At 37.8% G+C, this 20549-nt stretch overlaps 1 protein-coding gene across 4 annotated transcripts in view; it reads right to left on the bottom strand.

Moving 5' to 3' along the window:
• Window positions 1-13150: 13150 nt before the first annotated feature.
• LOC103618747 (cadherin-12) overlaps window positions 13151-20549 on the bottom strand; it is a 442407-nt gene continuing 435008 nt past the window's right edge. For 2 of the 4 annotated variants that reach the window (XM_008637182.2, XM_017738755.1), the window contains 2 exons: window positions 20053-20304; window positions 13151-16508 (listed from right to left, as the gene is read on the bottom strand). In XM_008637182.2, coding sequence (XP_008635404.1) covers window positions 16009-16508; window positions 20053-20304 — 752 coding nt within the window. In that variant the 3' untranslated portion in view covers window positions 13151-16008. The remainder of the gene's footprint in view (window positions 16509-20052; window positions 20305-20549) is intronic. The other 2 variants (XM_017738754.1, XR_001863453.1) reach the window with 2 other exon arrangements.

Below are 20549 nucleotides of genomic sequence, written 5' to 3'. Positions count from 1 at the left end.
TGGGAAAATTATTTTAATTTATTATCAATCAAACCACTGTAGGAATAAGAAATAAACCTAAAACTTAAAAACCTGTTCCCCCCTCCCTTCTACCCAGAGTTAACTTTATTCCTGAATTCTCTACCTTGTCTCCTGCAGAGAGGCAGGGAATGAGGATTTGTAGTCAGTTCATCACACATTCTCTTTGCCTCTCCTTCCTTGTCATGGGGATGACTCCTCACTCTTCACGTTCTCCAGCCCGGGGTCCCTCCCAAGGCCTTCAACTCTTCCTAAACTGCCCAAGTGTGGATTCCTTTCCATGGGGTGCAGTCCCTCAGGAGCGGACTGCTGCTCCAGTGCAGGTCCCCTGTCAGCAAACCTGCTCCACTACAGGATCTTCTCTCCCCTGGGTCACAGGTCCTGCCAGAAGCCTGCTCCAGCATAGGTTTCCCTGAGGGTCACAGCCTCCCTCAGACATCCACCTGCTCTGGCATGGGGTCCTCCATGCAGCAGAATTTCTGCCCCGGGGCCTGGAGCCCCTCCTCCACCTCTGTCTTCACTGACCTTGGTGTCTGCAAGGCTGCTCCTCTCACACACTCTCACTCCTCTCTGGCTCTGGTTGCTGCTGTGCAATAACATGTTCTCTTCTTGAATACTCTTTGCCAGATGTGCTGTCACCACCGCTGATGGGCTCAGCCTTGGCCAGAGCAGGTCTGTCTCAGATCCAGCGGGCATTGGCTCTGCTAGGTACAGGGAAGTTTCCAGCAGCTTGTCACAGAAACTATCACTGGAGTCCCCCCGCCACCAAAACCTGTCCATGCAAATCCAGTAAGTTAAATCTGGCTCATAAGTAAGCTGTCACAACTCTAGCTGACTTGGAATGTTCAGCACTTTTTCCTTAGCCAAATTCAGTTCATTGCTCTTAATAAAGTTGCAAGCACTTAGCAAGAGAGGCATTATACTAAATACAGGAACTGTGGAGAGCCATTGTCGGGTACTTGCTCTTAATTTACATTTTTGAAGTGCACAAAGCCGTCTACAGTGTCAATATGCATCAGACTGTGTTGCGTTGGTATGATTCAACCTTCAGTGGTACTTCTGAAGAGAGATCTGAGCCTGTTGATTTCTGTTAGCTAGTATTTGACTGTAAAATTGTTTTATTCTTGTTTCTGTGAAGTTTTGGGCAAGCTGAAAAGACTTTATTATAGAAGGAACCATTATCTCTGATGTTAGTGTATATAAATCTATATTTATCTATATATATATATCTGCAGTTACAATGCCATTTTTAGATCTCATTTCTTAATACACATAAGAATTTTTTTACTGGTAGTAGCAATCAGTTTTACTACTCCAGGATTAACTGACAACATCCAATATTATTTTTACAATGAAAACACATTAAAAAAATAAATGTGTATGCATGCTATGTCATAGAAATAGATCTTAACAAATATAAATAAGAAGTAAAATAGTGTCTTGGGGAATCCCCAAAACTACCTGGTATAATTTGTTTCTTTATGCACACATAGTGTTTCTAAGTGCAAGCCCATCCCATCAGATCCTCCAAAGTTTCAATGTTCTGTAACAAAGGTACGCTTGTCCAGTGTGAACACAGCGAAGCACCTTTCCTGCCTTGAAGGACTCCTGAACCTACATCCACATGAGGGCAGCAAAGACCCAGACGCTAAGGGACAGTCCTATGAGCCATTGAGAGAACTGAAAATGCCAGAGTGGCTTCTTGATTGATCAATCAATCTTGATTGATCCTACTTCCCTTTTGCTTTTCCCAGATAAATTTTAAGAAGATCATAACAATGATGGAGAAAGTCCATCACTGCAGTCTTTTAGAAATCACTGGACATCGTTGACGGCACTCTCTTGCCCTGAGGAAGGTTCAGCGGCTTTCAAGAGGAACCTCCAACATTACTTTGGAATCCCAAAGCAGATTTTTAAAACCTATTTTATCCACAGTATGGATGAGAGGAACTGAATCATGGCATTAAAACCAGAACTCTTCTCCTTTGTTCCTACGGTACAGAATATGAAAAGCTTTCCTGTGGTGCACTACTTTAGTAATATTTTTTCTTTAGAGTAATGTTTCTTCTTCTGAGTCACTTTGCTGTTCATTTTCACAGCTGCTTTTCTGTCACACTGATTACAAAGCATCTGAATACCCTGATTTTTATAATTGTTTCAATGCTCCATAAATTCACACTATGGAAACTTTAGGTAATCTGAGCCAAGAGAACCCCCCACTATCTATTGCCTTGTCGGTACAATCTTAGCTTTATGGGCAGGAGTATACGTTTCAGATTTCTGTATTTTTACTTTCTATTGTTCTGCTTAACAGAGAATGAACTTAAAAAGAAATAGAAATGCATAAAATTCAGATTAATAAGCATGAATGGCCTGCAGTCCTCTTAGTTTGTACTAGAGTATTTCATAACTACACACAGTGAAATGAGTCAAAATTTCTGTCAAAATTGAGACAAGTCTCTCTGAAATGTAAAGATTTTGTTGCAAATTAAGATACTAAAGCTTACCAGCTCTATGGTTTCATATGGCACTCAGCAGTTGTCAATCAGGATAGTTCCATTTTCTGAAATCTCAGTGCTGACAAATATGAACCTTTAAATTATGAACCTTACCTGAGCCTTTAAATATTTAGAGTAGGAGAATCTGAGCTTTTTCAGGAATGAAACTTGATCTTTTTTCATATAGACAAAGAAACAGATCAGGTGGTCACCTTAGTATTCCATTGTTATCCTGATAGAGAAGTTGAACATCATTATTTTTCATTTTTTGAAATGTTAATATAAACTTTTTACCAAGTGCCTGTGACACTGATGCTCAAACAGTGCAAGCAGAGGTGAATGGCAGATATCTCTCTTCTGCAGTACCCTTGCCCTACCCATTAACTCCCTGCTCCCACTGATGAGAACCAGAAGCCAGTCTTTCAGACAGAGAGCAGTTTGTGGTTTTGCTTACACTACTGTTGCCTTGCACACTCTGGGATACTTAAGGAGTTCTCCTCAGATGTTCTGTTGAGTGAAGGAATCAAGTCCTTGCAGCAAAGAAATCCTTTTGCACTTACTATATGTATGGGTCATACACCATCTCTAAAACTGCATCCCACCCTTTTTTCTGTGGAAAGTTTGCATATCTGTCACACTGCATTTGATGCATAAGCATGTATCTGACATGTCTCAATGATGAACGACTGATTGCTTATCAGTAGCTGGTGTTTTTCAGATGTGTATTTGTGTTCTGCTCTAGGAAAGTCCTCTTCAGCAGTTTCTCAGTACCAATAATAACACCTGTAAAAATTCTTCTTCTAAAACAGAGCATATCAAGCAACAGGAGGGAGGCAAAGGCTCGAGTGTAGCTGATACAGTTAGAGCAGAAGTGGATCTCTATGTCTGTGAGTAGCTGAAGCATTTACCACAAAACAATGACGGTAAGGAGGATATTGATTGTACATCAAGATTTGTAAGGATTGCAGGACTATTATGAGTGGTTTAGCAAATTGTTGCCAAAAATGTGAGTTAGTGGACAGGCAAGAAATTAATGATATGTTTTGGGGTGTGGAAGGTATATCTGAGAGAGAACGATTTCGTGATCCCCTCTAAGTGATCAAGAGCACCAGTAGAGGAGCAATCCTACTTAGGCTTCAGAACAGATTGATATAATAGTAATTCAGGAGAGAAGTGGCCACCTCCTATAGAAATGATGACATATCACTGCCCATAGATCACAAGAACTTTGGTACCCAAATGATGCATTGTCCAATTTGCCATAAAAGTGGAAATTATTCTAGAGAGGAGACTTTAAATAGGTTAACAAAATAAACTGAACCTTAGGTCTGGAAGATGAAACTAACTATAGCTGTATATTGATGCTGCACCTGTGTTTATTTTTCAACCTATTTGCATGCCACTACCATAATTTCTTAGCAATATAACATTTTTCAGTCAGTCATGCTGACTCAGGCATTGCAGGCTGGAAACTATTGTGCCTGACTCCTGTGAAAATAGTCAGTGATAGATTCCTTTGTGATGCTAACAGAAGCTTTAAACCAACAAAGGCTTTGAAGCATTTGCAAATTTCTTCTCATTCCTTTTAACGTCATTTTCAGAGGTTGTTGCCAACACGGTTGATTTTGCAGTATTTCAGCAAACTGAGTAATCTCAATCTCTGTCTTTATACTGGAATGATTCATCCTATTAGAATTGCCAGATTGATGATGAACTCATTTGCTTAAGTTCCTCCATATGCTTAGAAATTAATGTATTGAAATGTATTAATCATTAAAGAAAATTGCTTTAACCAATTTCAATATTTATTGAAAATGGTGAACATTTGGTTTTAAACTTAGTAATCTAGAATTAAAATATTACCAAATTTGATTAAATAATTCTTTTAAATAACTTCTTGCTGACTGGGTGGAAGTAAAAAAATCAACAAAGTGTTTAAAGACAATGTAATAAAGACAATTAGACACAACCATATTCAGACATATAAAGCTATTTCTTGTGCAGTAATAGTATCAGCCTAACAGCAAAGTGGAAAAAAAAAAAAAAATCAATGTAAGAAATCTGGGGTTAGAAAAAGGGGTGTTATTGTCTGGACACATGATATTCTTTAAAATTTTCATTACATTTTTTGATTTTTATTGGGATTTATTTTGAAAGATGTTGAATGTTACAAAAAAAAAATACTGACAATTTTTTCTTTCTATTATGATGCACCTCTTTCATTTCAGTGGCTTCTCTTCTATTTGTTCTATGAATCATACTAAAACTTTCTGAAATGCTTTAAGCCATGGTTGAGGAAGCTTCATGTATTAGTTTTAAACACATTTTCTGTTGAAAGTATATTTCCTGTTCTAGTGCCTAGAGATGACAAACTAATCTAGTACACTTTAAAAAAAAATTTAAATGAAATTTCATGAACAAAAAATAAGTTACATAATAAAATATGCATGTTTTCAGTGAAAACTTGTTTTGCACACCAGAACACACTTTGCAACTCAAAACAGGCATTATTTTCATTTACAAGGCTTGTGTCACTGCAATTCAGGAGTATTTCTGGTAGAGTTCACGGTGTTACATTACTGTAAAAAATGAAAGACATCCAAAGTCAAGCATTCAAAACACATCATATGACAAAAATATATAAATTATTAAAATTATTAAGTCTTATTGTTTAGAAATGTTTGAACCTTTAAGTACTTATGTAGAATATCCATATGTCCCTTCACATACAGGGAAAATAGTGTTCTGATATCTCATTAAAAATTACCTCCTGTTTTCACATGGATTTTTAATGAAGATATACTTTTTGTTCTAAATTTTACTTCTCAAGCTCTTGGTATCTGAGCATTGCAGGAGAATGTCAGGAGAGTTTCCTCTGCATATTTTTAATAATTATTATGTGCAGTAGTCTCTTTTACATGTTTTTCTTATTTCATAAATAGAACAAAGTCCTTCAGTTATGTTAAATATTGCAGATTCAGCAAGTGCAGCACAGACAAAAAGAAGAGCTGTTGCACACTTAGAAAAAGCTTTCTTACTTTCTTTTAGTGGAAGGTTGCAGAAAGCAACTCTAGGCCAGAGAAAATTCAACATGGTACTTCAAGGTTAGCTGTGTCTAGGTGAGTCAGAGCAGCCAATGCATGAGACAGACACTGAGGGGGCATCAGCATGTGCCTGGATAGATCTTGCTGTGATACAAAATCAGCAAGATAGCAACTTTCTAATACAGTTTTGCATATTAGAAATTGAGCATTCTTTATTGCAGCACGATTGTCACTCTGGGGCTCCTTCCTCTAAGTGAGTGCCCCAGCATCAGGTGAACGGAGTTCTTATCATGCACACTGACTAGATATTAATTAGTCATCCCCTCTTACTTGATGTATATGTATTAATTTATTTTGCATAGTCATACCCCTTGTCAGAAGTCCTTGTATAGTCTTTTGGGATCTTCTTCAGTGATCTTCAGCATCCAGTGTCATAATGTTTAAGGTGTCCATTCATTGAGCCCAGCTCTTGAGTAAACACAATACTCTTGTTTTGCATGACTCCTGCTTTGTCAGCTCTGCAGAGCTGAGCTGGAATCTTGTTTGCTTAAGTAACATCCTTATCTATTTCTCTGAGGCTGTACTGTTCTGTTCTACTGTCCTTATCAACTGGAGCATTTTCGGTTCCAGTCCTAAGAATCATTCAAAGACCAGCCTGTACTTATTCTTGATTAATGGAGTCCAATATTCTTATAAAATAGGTATTTCAATCTTCATGATGAAGGAAGAAAAGTTCCTGGAAGGAATATAATGGATGAAATGTCATTCTTTCTTCACACAGTGAAGAGTTTGCCAGGGATTTGAGCCTGTAAAAGGCAAGGGTTAGCTGTGGGAGAAGAAGGCAGAGGGCAGAATGCCTTGCTTGTGAGCCTAACCTTTCCTATGGAACGTGTGGGTTATGCGTTACGGGTTTGGCTTGATAAATTATCTACTCTTTTGGACACAATTTTTATATAGTTTCACCAGATAGTGTAAGGGGCACAATAATGGCCTGAATATGCTATTGTGAGAAGCAGGCTACTTGCTGCAACCTTTGGAGTGCCTTAAAATTCAGATCTTCAATTTTGTGTGCATGCTTTAACTGCTGAGCTACCACATGGGACAGAGGGGAGTTTCTTGTCATTGGCAAGTTTAGTTTTTTCTTCTGTTTTGACTGATTTCTGCAAGTGACTTTTGCAGCCTGTGTGATACACTGGGGCAGTGGTAAATAGGATTCCAAATGAAGATTTAGAAAAGGGAGGATTTCCTCCTGCATTTCAGGAGAATGTAGATATGTTAGCACTGTCACTGGCTTTCTACCTTACCTGAAAATTCTCCTCAGGAAACTTACCCTGGTTAGTAAAGAAAGCGTATGGACAACTTCTTCTCTAAGAACCTGGCACAGTCTGGGGAGGAAAAATACTCTTCAGAGCATGTTTTCAATTGTGCGTAAATGAGGTCATGCATGGTATGTAGGGGTCTGTGAGAAGTTTCAAGATTACTCTCTCTTCACTTCCCCTTTGGAGGGTGTACTGGGTCTAGCTGGGATGGAGTTAGCTTTCTTCTTTGCAACCCTCTGCACCTGTGAGCAAAGCAGCACTGATAAACACAAATCTTCTGGCTATTGCTGAACAGTCAAGGTTTTACTTTTCCCTCTCTGTGAGAAAGGGGTGATCAATAGTTAACTCATGTAAGCACAGTTAACTGTTAAAGAGACAGCAAATGTTAATCACAAGCCTAAGAAGTAGGATTTGCCTTAATCTTGTCAAGAAAAGAGAAACAGGATTTTGTTGAAACCAGCACAAAAACTGCCGAATCATCTGACGGACTGTGCATGCTCCTGAAGGAAAGGTGAAAAGTGCATTGTGAGGTAGACTAACTACTAGCCTTCATCAGAAATACCCCTAAGGAAGAAGAGGAGCCTTCCTCAGTGCAACCACCAGGGTACACAGTGTATGCATGGCACATATGCTAATATATTAATGACTTCCAGGAAGTAATTTGTATAGCCACTCCTATCCCAATCAATGTGATGAATATTCATGAATTTTACCCATAATACTGTGTTGTAGGAAGTGCCCGTGTGTGTGTTTGGAGGAGCAATCCCCCACACCCGCTGCGCAAACACCCACTTCTCTGACTGTCTCTGAAGTGTCTCTAGGCTCGGTTTGGAACGATTCATCTGCCACTCCAGTGAGGAGGCTGGGTGAGCACAAGACATTAGGAGGAGTCACAGACAGACCAGATTACCCCAGCTGGCCAAAGATACATATTCCATATCATATGGTGTCATGCTCAGCAATAAAGCTTGAGGGGATGGTTTTTCTTGGGACCCAGGCTTTGTTTGGAGACTTGCTGAGCCTAGGAGGTGGTGCTTAGTCCATCACTTGGCTTTAGTATATGTTTTCTCCACCCCTTTTCTCTTTCCTTCCCTTTTTAAACTGTCTTTACCTTGTTCCGTGGGTTATCTGACTTTCCTCTGCTAATTCTGTCCCCCATTCCATGAGGGTGAGGAATGAGCAAGTGTCTGTGTGGTGCTCAGCTACTGACTGGGGAAAATCCACCACAGGGGCTCTGTCACGTGCAGAAAAAAAAGGCATATTTCTGTATACAGATAAAATAATATGCATGATGGAGCCTGGTCAGCTCAGAGACTTCTAACAAAAGTGAGAGAACAATTATGGTTCACAATATTTTTTCTGATCCATGTTACACTGGTTTATTTAATCCTCCAATGCTTTAGTGCAAATGCATGCATGATTTCTGAATTACAGAACAGCAGTGGAGGCTATTTCTAAGGGAATTGTTCTGCTTTACAGATCATTTCAATGGGAAGAATGGTCCTGCTTAGCTTTTGCCACATACTTAAGTTTCCTCTGCTGCTGAGTGTTTGAAATGGGGATCTCACTCTCCCTCAGGGCAACAGTTTTCTAGAGCAATTACCCAGAGTAGTTGTCAGGTCAAGACACTGTTACATAAAATCTGAGCCCCGGGAGAGCCTTCTCCTCTCCATAACCATCAAGAGAGAACTCAAGCACTGCTGTCAGTTTGGATAACAAAGCAGTGTCTTCCAGGTAGGCAGCGATTAAGACAGATCCCTGTGCTCAGTATCTGTCTTTGAATATTTCTGGTCAGCAAATAGCTTCATTAAATAATTTTTCTGAATTTACTTACCATACTCTCTAGACTACATATGATATTAAGCATTTTCAATCACATCATTTAGATCAAGCACAAAACCTAATGTATGTGATATAAAAATTTAATTTAAATAAACAGAATTGCAATTATAAAAATTAGTCCTAGAGAGAAAAATGCAGCACTTACCAATTGTGGGACAGCATTACTGGAAGCAATAATCAGTCATTGGTGAGTTAAATTTATCAAACCTGAAAAAGATGAACTAAATTTCTGTTCTCAAATTTCTCCTTTTATGAATTGAAGATTAATATCTTGCTTTACTGCATTTGAAGCATTTGTGTTTCATTTGCCATTGGCAAATCTCCTTTCATTTAATAGAAGATTTTTCTTAACTTAAGACTAAGAAACAAACTTGAGCTAAGAAATGTTAGCTTGATATTTATATATACAAAAGGATGCTAAATATAAATAGCTGGGAAAAAAAGAGGACATAACAATTCCAGAGTCCTTCATCTCCTGCTCTTTATATCTCCTTCTCTTCAAAGAGAGCAGATGTCTTACATACTGCGGTAGAACAGGAGAAGATATGCTACAGGTTTTGATATTGCAGTTAGGTTTTTCTTTGTTATGTTCATTGTCTGATTTTTGCCTTTGTCAGTTTGCAAAACATTAAGTCGATGTTTGTTCGTTCTGAAATATCTTATGCAACCCCAAATTACAGTTCTGCACCTGTCCTCCTGTGTCATGTACTTTTTGGTCAGATGTCTCTACTGCGAAACTTCAGCTGTAGTCATTTATGCAGCAAGACCCACAACTGGGAACCTAGGGAATACACGAGAGGATAAAGATCAAACTTCAAAGTAACCCAAACAACTTCAAGCAGCAGGGCCTGAAGGCAATGGGAGCATTTGAATAATATTAAATGTATGCTCTGACTTCATTTACTGCAGTGAGAAGATGAACTCCGAGGACAAAATGAAAAATATAAAATTAAAAATATAACTATTTACTGCAGTCGTGTTACCAAATAATATAAGCCAAGTTTTTAAGCATATTTATTTATGATCCCTCTTAATATGTTTTCATTTCCTTCGCACACACCTTTTTGTGTATGCTTCTTGAATTGTCCTTTCTGACAGAGGCATACAGTAGAAAAACATGCAGAATGTTCAACATTTAAAAACAATATATCACCTCTAACAATACAACACTTAGCAGGAGAGCAGTAGCCTGCATTCCGGAATAGTGGACTGACATTGGCCCCTTTTTCAGTCAGTGACTTCATTCTTGTAATACTCAGTAATGAGTATTTTGGACCAAACCACTACATCCCCTGTCTTTCTTCAGGTGTTCTTTACACAGGGAAGTAACCAAGACAGCTAAAAAAGTGAAACACATGCAAAAGATGACATGTATTGTAGAGGTTATCTTCTTTATGCAGTAATGACTTTTTTTTTTTTTTAAATATAGACTAAGCCAAACTGCGTCATCAGCCCTAACAGCAATCAGTGTTAGTGTCCCTGCTAAAGACAAAAGAGTGTAAGGTCTATATAAAGGTGTGCAGAATTGAAGGAAATACGGCAATTGCAATGGTTAAAATCTGAGGGAAATAATAAAATGCGCATGCATGTGATATGCAATAAATAAGAAAAACTGGCTTTATCTATGCAATGTGGAAAATTAGAGCTGAGGGAATGTTGATATGAAGATCAAGTAAATTTACAGTAAAATCATAATAAGAAAATAAGGTTAGTCAAACTTGCAAACTTTTACAGCACTGGCGGAAGCTGAAATCCCATCAAAAGACCTACAAACCGACCAGGTTATGTGACTTCCCAGATTCTATCAAGCCCTGTTCAAGAACACATTCGGCCAGATGTGATTCCTCTGTGTTAAGCAACCCACAAACTATCAGGTTTTCAGGACATTGTCCAGCCTCTTTTTCAACCTGTATAAACTCTGAGCCTTCATGACTATCTCAGCTAGTCATCACGTGAAGAACCACATCTGTTTTTTTAATTTCAGCCTTACATCTACTAGTTTCATGTGATGCCCCTTACTTCTTGTGCTGGAAATTACAGTAAATGATGTATCCCTCTCCACTCTATCCACATTGCTAGTTAACTGTATAGATTACTACCCTATTCCTTCACTCTTACCTCGCTAGAACAAGTCATGGTTACTATGGAGGGAGCCTTGAGCAACCTGGTCAGTGGGAGTGATCTTTAAGGTCCCTTCTAATACAAACCATTGTGTGATTCTACGATTCTACTCTGCTTATGTAGTTAGATCCCTAATGTTACTGAGCTTGCTAGATCTAAGGAGTCTAAGTATGATTTTACCATAAGTCACAGAATGGATGAGCCTGGAAGACACCTCTGGAGTTTATCTAGTCCAGCCTCCCTGCTTACATCAGGGTCAATTACAGCAGGTTGCTCAGGAACAAATCTAGTTGGGTTTTGAATATCTCCAAGGTTGGATACACCACAACTTCTCTGGGCAATATGACCCACTGCTTGACAGCCTGACAGTGAGGAACCTTTTTTCTTGCATTTTAATGCAATTTCATGGATTTCAGTTTGAGCCCATTGTCCTGTCACTGGGCACCACTGAGAAATATTTTGGTCCACCTTGTTTACTTCCATCCATCAGGTATTTATATGTATTGATAAGATTTCCCTGAGTCCTGGAAAGCAATTTGATTGGAAGGACAGCCATGAAAGCAAGAAAAAAAAAAAAAAAAATCCTGGGGATTTTAGTTGCAAACTAAAGTTGAATAAAAGAAGTCTATGAATTAAATAAATAGTTTAAAAAAAACCTCAAAGGCCCACAAAAAACTCCAGGAACTTATCTTAGTTTTGCTCTAAATAGCAATGGTTGCTGGTGTTCTGACAGCTTATCTGATTCTTGATTTAAATAAAAACAGAAAAAGATTCAGGTTATTATAGATTTTCCATTACAAAAAGGTTGTGAATTAGTGTAATATAAACTTTGATTTTCATTCACACTTAAATGTCACCTCAGTAGGGCTGTTATTGCTGGAGGTCAATTCATTATTTGCTTTCATGAAGTTTTTCAAAGCTCAAAGCTGTTTTTATGCACACAGGATCTGAACGTCTATGACAGTAACAATAATAATAATAAAAGTAATAATATAACTGCAAAAAAAGTACAACCCCAAATCTCAGCAAGTAAAATACAGTCATTAATATAATATCAAATGTCTTTAACCCTGTGAATTATTACCTTTTCTTCCTGTATTCATTCGGCAGATATCTGTTATTCCGTAGCAACACAGTCTTAATAACTCTCATGTCAATAATGGAGGTAAATCTAGTATGAACATACCATCTGCAGAACCAAATTTTTAGCAGTATAAAGGATAGGTTGTGTTTATGTGGATATGGAAACCTTATTGTTAAGGCAAGAATATTTTGAAGGCAATCTCTAGAACAATATTATTAGTAAAGTATTGAGTCATTTATTAGTCTTTGCTTCATAATGAACTCTGCTTCCAAAACCTAGAGCAAAACCTCAGTAAGTGTGATTGTATTTTGAACAGGAAAATTTAGCCAATTTATTAAATAAGTAAAAATCATGGAAGTATAAAATATTCAACCATATCTTTGTGCAGGAGACATAGTCTACTGTCATCACTTTCCAAATCCTTGCTCTTTGATTCACTGTCATTTTTGCAGTTCTGTGTTACAAGAATTTCAGATTTGTGTGATAGAGGTCTTAAATCCAAAGATTAACAATCTTTTTATTCTGACTCCACAGAGAAATTGTAAGAACTTCCCTAAGTATTGACATTTTCAGTTTTCTTGAGAGGGCAGTGAAGACTTTTTCCTTCTTCCCTGAAGTTCCTTTCAGGTGCTCTGTTTTACATTTGTCTTCAATTCTGTATGTCTGTGATGTGAGTTTAATAGTTGACTTTCCTTACATACTTCCACTCTTAGCTGAATGCTTTACACTTATCTTTTTATTTCAGCACCAATAGTGTATGTCATAAATATTTAACTTAAAAAGTGAAATTGTTTGTGCCAGTGAAGCATTTCAATTACTCCATGTACAGAAAGTCTTCTGCAGAATGTTATGATTTGAAGGGGATACACTGTTGGGGCATTCAAGATGATGCTAAATGTGTGTGCACTACAACCCTATTTTTGGAAATTTAAACAAAAATATTTTATTTAATAAAAATTATTTAAAAAATTTAAACAAAAAGTTTCTCTCAATTCTGTGCCTTTTATGCATTTTCTTAGCTTCTTGACACTGATGGTGTTTGAGGTTTTGGCAGAGAGACATCTACTTTAACATCTTGACTGTGCAAGGATTTGTAGAGATTTTTCTAAGATACAGTGTGTAAAACCAGAAGTAATTCACTGATACGATTTACAAGTGCACTGGGGCTCCCTAATCCTATTGAATTCATGTCATCTCAGATGCCTTGACATATTTTAATTCTTGTAAATTTCATGTTTCTCTAATTACCTTTTAAAATATAAGGTATTAAAAACCTGACAAGCGTCTTCTAGAAAGGGAGTGAAAGAACATGGAATTAAACACAAATTTCCTGGATTCCAGATTATGCATAAATGAAAAGCAATTCTTTTCCTTAGTTCTAGCAGAGCTGTTTACAAAAAAAAAACCCTATTAAAATTGTTCGATCACTCTTCAAAAATGGTCTTCAAATATTTTAATTATATATTTTAGGGCAATTTTGTTAGCAATTACATATTATGGTTTTTTTCTGAAATCTTCCTGGATGTCTATTAATTATGTGATAGAAACATTTCAGCTAGAAACCTCTTAAATGCCAAAAATATACACTTGGTATTCAATTTGGTATTAATTTAACATTGAGCAACTCACTCTCACATACAGATTGTGTGTACAGCATGTTAAAGACCCTATTTTCTGTCTACCCATTTTGGAAGTCAGGCTCACACAGAGACTGTCCAGCTTCGATCAAATGCCTACCTATCCAAGAGAACTAATGTTCAGCCAGTATCCACTACAAATAACAGAGAATTTCCTCGGGAGCAAGCATTCCTCATAATGTCAAAAGGTCAAACACTGCTCTCACTTACGTTGACTTTACTAGTTGAATGCATATAAAGGATGAATAGAGTTGCTAAGAGCAGAGTTTGGCTATGGGACTGCACATCTGAAAACGTGCAGTGTCAGCTGTTTTAGTTGTGGCAACAGGGTAAGAAGCATTGCCATGCGTACACTACATGAGGAAGCTTTGCTAATTACTTCCAGAAGTGTGACTCTTGTATGAATCAAGTCTCAGTTGTGACTAGTAGAAAATATAAATATTTCTTTTTTTTTCCCAGTGCTCTGTTTTAGGCCCACTGTGCAATCTCAAGTTGCTTTTGATATACTGTCAAGATGTGTGAAAATTTAAAACATAATCTTCCACAGGAAAACTTCTATGCTGTCAAATAGGCTCCATCACTTCATCTGCTTTCCTGTCATGTGAGGAGAGAGGTTTTATTGGTTTAGTCTGTCTTTCAGGGAGCAAAGGATACCTTTCCTGTAAACAATAAAAATGCAAAACTTCCTTGTTTCCATATGTTGAGTCTCTTCCTCAGCGCGCTGCTGGTAGAAGGTATGCCAGTCGTGCTTTTGATGCAACCCTGTCCAATTTATAATATGCACCTTTCAAAGTCTCTTTGAGAGATTAATTTATATAAAGCTGAAATATCTTTACATTTCCCCTCCCCTTTCTTTACATTTACCCTCCAGAGGGTAAAGGGAAACTCATGCACTTTGATATCAGACTTATGAGCTAAGTATATCTAATATTTATTAATTCTTTAGCTATACAAAAAGTAAGCTATAGACCTGAGGTTAATAAAAGACTTCTGATTCAAGAAAGAGTCAGGTTGACCTTGGCAGTGCCATTAATCATGAGTAGAGCTCAAACAGATTGTATAGCACTGCAGAGACTTTGGAAGGAGACTATAAGGATATATGCAGTTTGGGGGCCATAAACCATTGTCTTACAAAATGTCTATGCCTTAGATCATCAGAAAAAGTTACATAAAATAGTTTTGCAAGAGATCTTCCAAGGCATAATGCCTTGTGCACGTCTGAACTTCTGCCATCTGCACAGCTGCATCTAGGCATGGGTATGTACATAAAGAGTGGACAAATGTGCTGGTTTATATTTTTATTCTGCCTCTGTTTAAATTTTGTCAAGATCAAAATTAATAAAGTGTCCAACCTCAAAAGGTTTTCTAAAATGTTTGCTGTGGGTGTGGCAGTGAAATACAGTGATATGCTGAACTGTAGCAGATGATGAATGGAAAAATGACTATATTTATAATATATATGCATATGATGCCTACACAGTAACAATCTAATTGCAAAGAAAAGTGGTGTGGAGTTCTTTACATGTACTTCTTTAGTGATACTTACAAGGGAAAAGGTGTCTTGGTACTAAAAATACAATAATAGTTTTTAAAAACCCTTTCCGCTTTTACATTGTAACAATAGTCTCATTTCAAAAGAAGAGGGAGAGCCAAGGGAAATTTCCTTCACATAAAGGAATAGCTGCTTTCATCTTTTTATTATTTTGGAAAAATGTCATAATTTGTATGAACATTTTAAATATTCATTGATATATGCTCTTTTCCTTTTTAATTTGGGCTTTACATCTTCAGAGTGAGCAACAGCATTTCAAATTAAAATTTTCAGTGAAACTTTGGAAGAGGAAATGTGATGTCTTGACATACTGTTTTCTTTAAAAAAAAAAGACAACAAACATAACCCCCAAACACAATGTACACAACACCCTCCTCCCCCATAGTTCTAGTCATTAGATACTCCAGGAAGTGATCTCCATTTTTTTCTAAAAGAAGTCAGCATGTTGCTATTGCTTCTTGTCTTAGAGTTCGTGTCTGATTTACCATTCAGTTTTGTAACACCATCACAGCAGACAGTTTACCACTTAAATGATAAAAGTTTCAATAGGCACTTTAGTGGAATTACGAAAAAGCTACCACTCTTCCACCATGATGCCAGAAAGCTACCTTCTTTCTAAGTCAGGTCAGTAAACTGCACCTTGTAGGCCTGAGCTTGTCTCAGTGTAATTCCAGAGTAACAAAATAACAACAACGAAAACCTGTGTATGTTACAGGATTTATCATTCTTTCGCAAATCAAACCAAAACTGACGGTATGAGAAATGTTGTAACTTGCTGGAAACAATTGCTGTCTTTTATAATCAAAGTAATTGTGTCCTATATAAAGCTTCGGTTTATCTTTTAAATTTCTTGTTGGTTTGCTTTTCTTTTTATTTCACTGTTGTGGTTGTACTTAAGTGACTTTGTCAGGGTTATAACTTTCTTCTTCTCCAAACATGTCTGCCAAGATCTTAAAGCGAGGTCCCCAGTCACTCAGATAGTCATAATCCTGATCTGCCTCTGTAGTGAGGGAGTCTATAGAGCTGAGAGACTCTGCTACAGATCCGTTTCCTTCATAAGCATAGGTTGCCAAGGAGTCATAAGGGGGAGCAGATGGATCTACATCATTTTCCTGCAGCCTGTGATTAATGAAATCTCTTATGTCTGTGTTATCTTCCGCTGGTGGTCTGTGGCGCGGAAAACGCAAGGTGTCTGGTTTTATGTCCCTGCGTATTTTGTTATCTTCAATCACTTTGGGATTCCTCAGGGCACCTATGTCAAAAGCCTGGGTGTCCTCTTCTCCACCTCCTTCATCATCATAATGGATAACATTATCTCTGATGTCTTCTTTAGAGGTCATCAGGGTGTCCTTTTTCTTCTGCCTCCGTAGTGCTACATACAGGACCACAATGACTGTAATGAGAGACAACTGAAGTTAAGACATGCACAGAAATAATTTAATACTCTGATGACACATCGTTATATCTTTCTTTGAAAGCCACAGGCAATCAAAGGGACTTTTGTCCTTAGAAAAGAGCAGCGCTTAGCAGTGCTCAAGCTGATGAAAAATCATTTGCTTTTTGATATATGAGTCTAACTTTCCTAAGTGCTTGCTGTACTGCTGAAGAAAGTACCAAATAATTTTCCTGCTGGTTTGCTTTGCAAACAAATAGAATTCAACAGGACTTCAGGTTTTTAGTTGAGAGAGATACAGATGTGATTTTTTTTTTTTTAATATCTTCCATAGCAAAATAGAGAAAAGAACCCTAAATTTACACTTTGAAGACAAGAATAAAACCCTAAACCAAAAAAATCAACACACAAAGTATTAAAGAAAAAAAATAATTTGGAATTTTGAATAATAAATAAACAATTTTGAATTTGGAATTTTTGAAATACAGAAAAAATAACCCTACTAAAGCTTTTTATACAATGTACTTTGGCCTCTTCAGGGATCTGCTTCGAAAAATCACATGTTATAAGGTTCTGGAGAGAAGAGGGGTCCAGGAGAGCTGGTTGATTTTCAAGTATCACCTCCTCCAAACTCAATAGTGGTCCAACCTGAGGAGCAGGAAATCAAGAAAAGGCACCAGGAGGCCTGCACTGATGAATAAGAAGCTCTTGACTAAACTCAGCTGTAAAAGAAGAGGCATCTAAGAATTGAAAGCAGAGAGGTGAGCCAGGAGGAATATACAGTGACAGTCTGAACACGCAGGAATGTGGTTAGGAAAGACAAAGCACCTGTGGTGCTGTCTCACAAGGGACATGAAGGGCAGCAAGATGGGCTTGTACAAGACAGAAAAAAAAGGTAGAAAGGTAGAGTAAATGTGTGCCCACTGCTGAATGGGGCAGAGGAACTGTTGCCAAGTGACATGGAAAAAGCCAACCTAGTCAGCAGCTTCTTTGCCTCTGTCTTTTTTTGGTAAAGTTGTCCTTCAGTAATTCCAGGTCTCTGAGACAAGAGGGTAAGTCTGGAACAAGCAAGAATTATTCTTGGTGGAAGAGGATCAGGTTAGGGAATGCTTAAACAAACTGGACACACAAGTACATGTGATATGGTGAGATACACCATGAATGATGAGGAAGGTGGCTGCTATCATTGTGAGGCTATTTGTGATAATTTTTGAAAGGTCATGGGAACTCGGAGAGGTTTCTGAGGACTGGAGCAAGTCTCACTCCTATCTTCAAGTAGGGCAAGAAGAATAAGCTAGGGAACTACCAACTAGTCAGTCTCACCTTGATTCTGAGGGAAGTGATGGAGAAAATAATTCTGGAAACTAAGAAGGGGCATAAGACTAGCAGGCATGGATTTATGAAGATGAAATTGTGCTTAACTCGCTTGATAGCCTTCTACAAAGAGGTGAGTGGTTAATGAAGGCAGAAAGTGCATTAATTTTATCTTAACTTTAGCAAAGCTTTTGATGTTAACTTTCATAACAATCTTCTCAGAAAACCTGAAAAAGTGTGGACTATACAAGCAGATGGTGAGGTGCATTGCAAAGCTGCCAAACTGCCAGACTGTAAAGGTTGTGAGTGACATTTCAAAGGCCAGATGGAAGCCAGTCACTAAAAAAGTACCACAGGATTTTATACTGGGACTACTTTTGTTTAATATTTTCATAAATAGCCTGAATTGTGGGATTGAGAGCACCCTCAGCAAGTGTTCAGGCAATAAAGAAGAGCAGTTGTGCCACCATTTAAAGGGATCTCATCAGGCTGAGGGAGTGGGACAGAAGGAGCTCCATGATATTCAACAAACAGAAATTCCAAGTCCCACACGTGGAGAGGAGTAACTGCACGCTGTGGATGCTGTTGGCCAACTGACCAGAAAGCAGCTTGATAGATGAGGCCTTGCGATCCTGGTGGGCAACAAGTTCACCATGAGCCATCAATGTACCATTGTGTCAAGGAAAATCAACAGCATTTGGGGCTGCATAGGAGAACATTGTTAGCAGTTCTAGTGAGAGGATCATTGCTGCTCAGCTCTGCTTATGCACACTTGGACTGCTGGGCCCAGTTCTGGGCTCCTCATTACAAGACAAACATGGACTCCCTGGAGTAAGTCCAATGTAATGTAGAGCCACAAAGAAGACTAAGGGATTGGAACATCTGCTGCACAAGGACAGGCTAAGAGGGCCAGGTCCATTCATTCTGGAGAAAAGAAGGCTTGGGGGATCTTATCAATGTGAATAAATACCTGATGGATGGAAGTAAAGATAGAGCCAGGCTTTTCTGAAGGGTGTCCTATCATAGGACAAGAGGCAATGGGCACAAATTGAAATGCAGTAAATTCCATTAAAATGTAAGGAAAAAAGCTTCTTTATCACCAGGATGTCAAGCAGTGGAACATGTTGCCCAGAGAAGTTGTGGGGTATCCATCCTGCTCTAACTGGAATTGTGGCAAAGGAGACAGCATTCTTCTTGCTTAAAAAAAAAAAAACGGATGTAAGTTATTTTAGATTTTTTGGTTTTGTTTTAATTTCTTCAGAATGAGTGCATTCATAATATTAACTGCTACTCCATGACAAGTGTGGCCATTTGCCATTCTTGTTCTGATTTGAAAAAAAAAAAAAATTCTCACAAAATAATTTTTTGACACAAAGCAGAAATCCTGACTTTTATCCACTCTTACTCAGAAGCTATTTATGTAACCTTGAGTCTTAGTAATTTACTTAAGTGGCAACTGTATCATCTAGATGCAAAGAGGCATCCACATGTTATATTCTGTGTCAGGAGCTGGTTTTGGGTATGCATTAGACCATCATGGGATCTTGGAAGCCTACTAGTATGGAAAAGAGGCATAGGCCAGCATCTGTAAGACTCAGTGTGATTTCTGCAGCCCATATTGTGCATGTATAAGCTATAAAGCTGTTTTTATTTCATTAGCAGTTGATAAGCCTATATTACATATAAGATGCACATGGGTATTGACTGCTGTGGATATGCTGTAAATAAGGCAGTATTTAAATATAAGGTAGAACAGATAACAATGCCACCTTATGACATCCATGTCTGCCTGAAATAAAAAATCTTCCTGTGAAGCTTTATTTGGATATGGCCAGTAACAATCTGCATTACAATTATTTTCTCCTCTTTCATTTCTTCATTCTCCTTTTGCTCAAGTGGCCATGAAGAATTAAATAAAGGCTCTTAATATGTCCTTACTGCTGTTACTGTCAAAAGGACTTATTACCTTAGTAATAATCTAAAAATTTAATCTTTCAAGAAAGATATTTAAAACTATTTCAGAGAAAAAAATTATGATTTGAGTTCCACTGGTTCTCTTCATGCAATAAGAGATATTGCATAGATTGGGAGATTCATGGTCATGGTCAGTGCTTTGGGATATTTTTCTAGAAGTAAACTGCCACACATTTTCAATGGCTTTTGTTAAACACTAGGTGAAGCTAGTGAATAATCAGAATAATGCACTTTGCAGGGTTTCATGAGAACTAACCTAGAAGTATAACAATACACAACAAGATTGCAATCAGTGCTCCTGTGCTGAGGCCAACTGGTAAGAAGATTGCTTCCACATTGCAGGACTGGATGGTGCCATCAGAATCACATCTGCAAACACGGATAGTCAAAGTGCTTGTGCTGCTCTGGACAGGGTAACTGCTGTCTTCTATTACTACTGGAAGGAAGTACAGTTCTTGCTGCCTTCTGCTGTAGCCATTTCTCCTGGTTTCAATCCCAGCTGTGTTGTCTGTAAAACATGACAGTCATTAGCAGATTTTTATTGTGTACTTCATTTCATATTGTAGCTTGTATCACCTCTATTTCATATTTCTGTTATTTCATATTTGAAACTTGGTGAACGACATGCATTATGTAATTGCCTTGCTTTGTCATTACAGAAGGCATTGTATTCTGACTGGTACCGTTATTTTTTGCAGAGCCTTAAACAATATTCCTTTTCTTGTAAACTTGTTTTGAAACAAAACAAAGCTG

This window comes from Corvus brachyrhynchos, unplaced genomic scaffold (assembly GCF_000691975.1).
Source record: "Corvus brachyrhynchos isolate BGI_N302 unplaced genomic scaffold, ASM69197v1 scaffold23, whole genome shotgun sequence".
NCBI classification, from domain to species: Eukaryota; Metazoa; Chordata; class Aves; order Passeriformes; family Corvidae; genus Corvus; species Corvus brachyrhynchos.
This window is presented reverse-complemented; position numbering and strand designations above follow the sequence as displayed.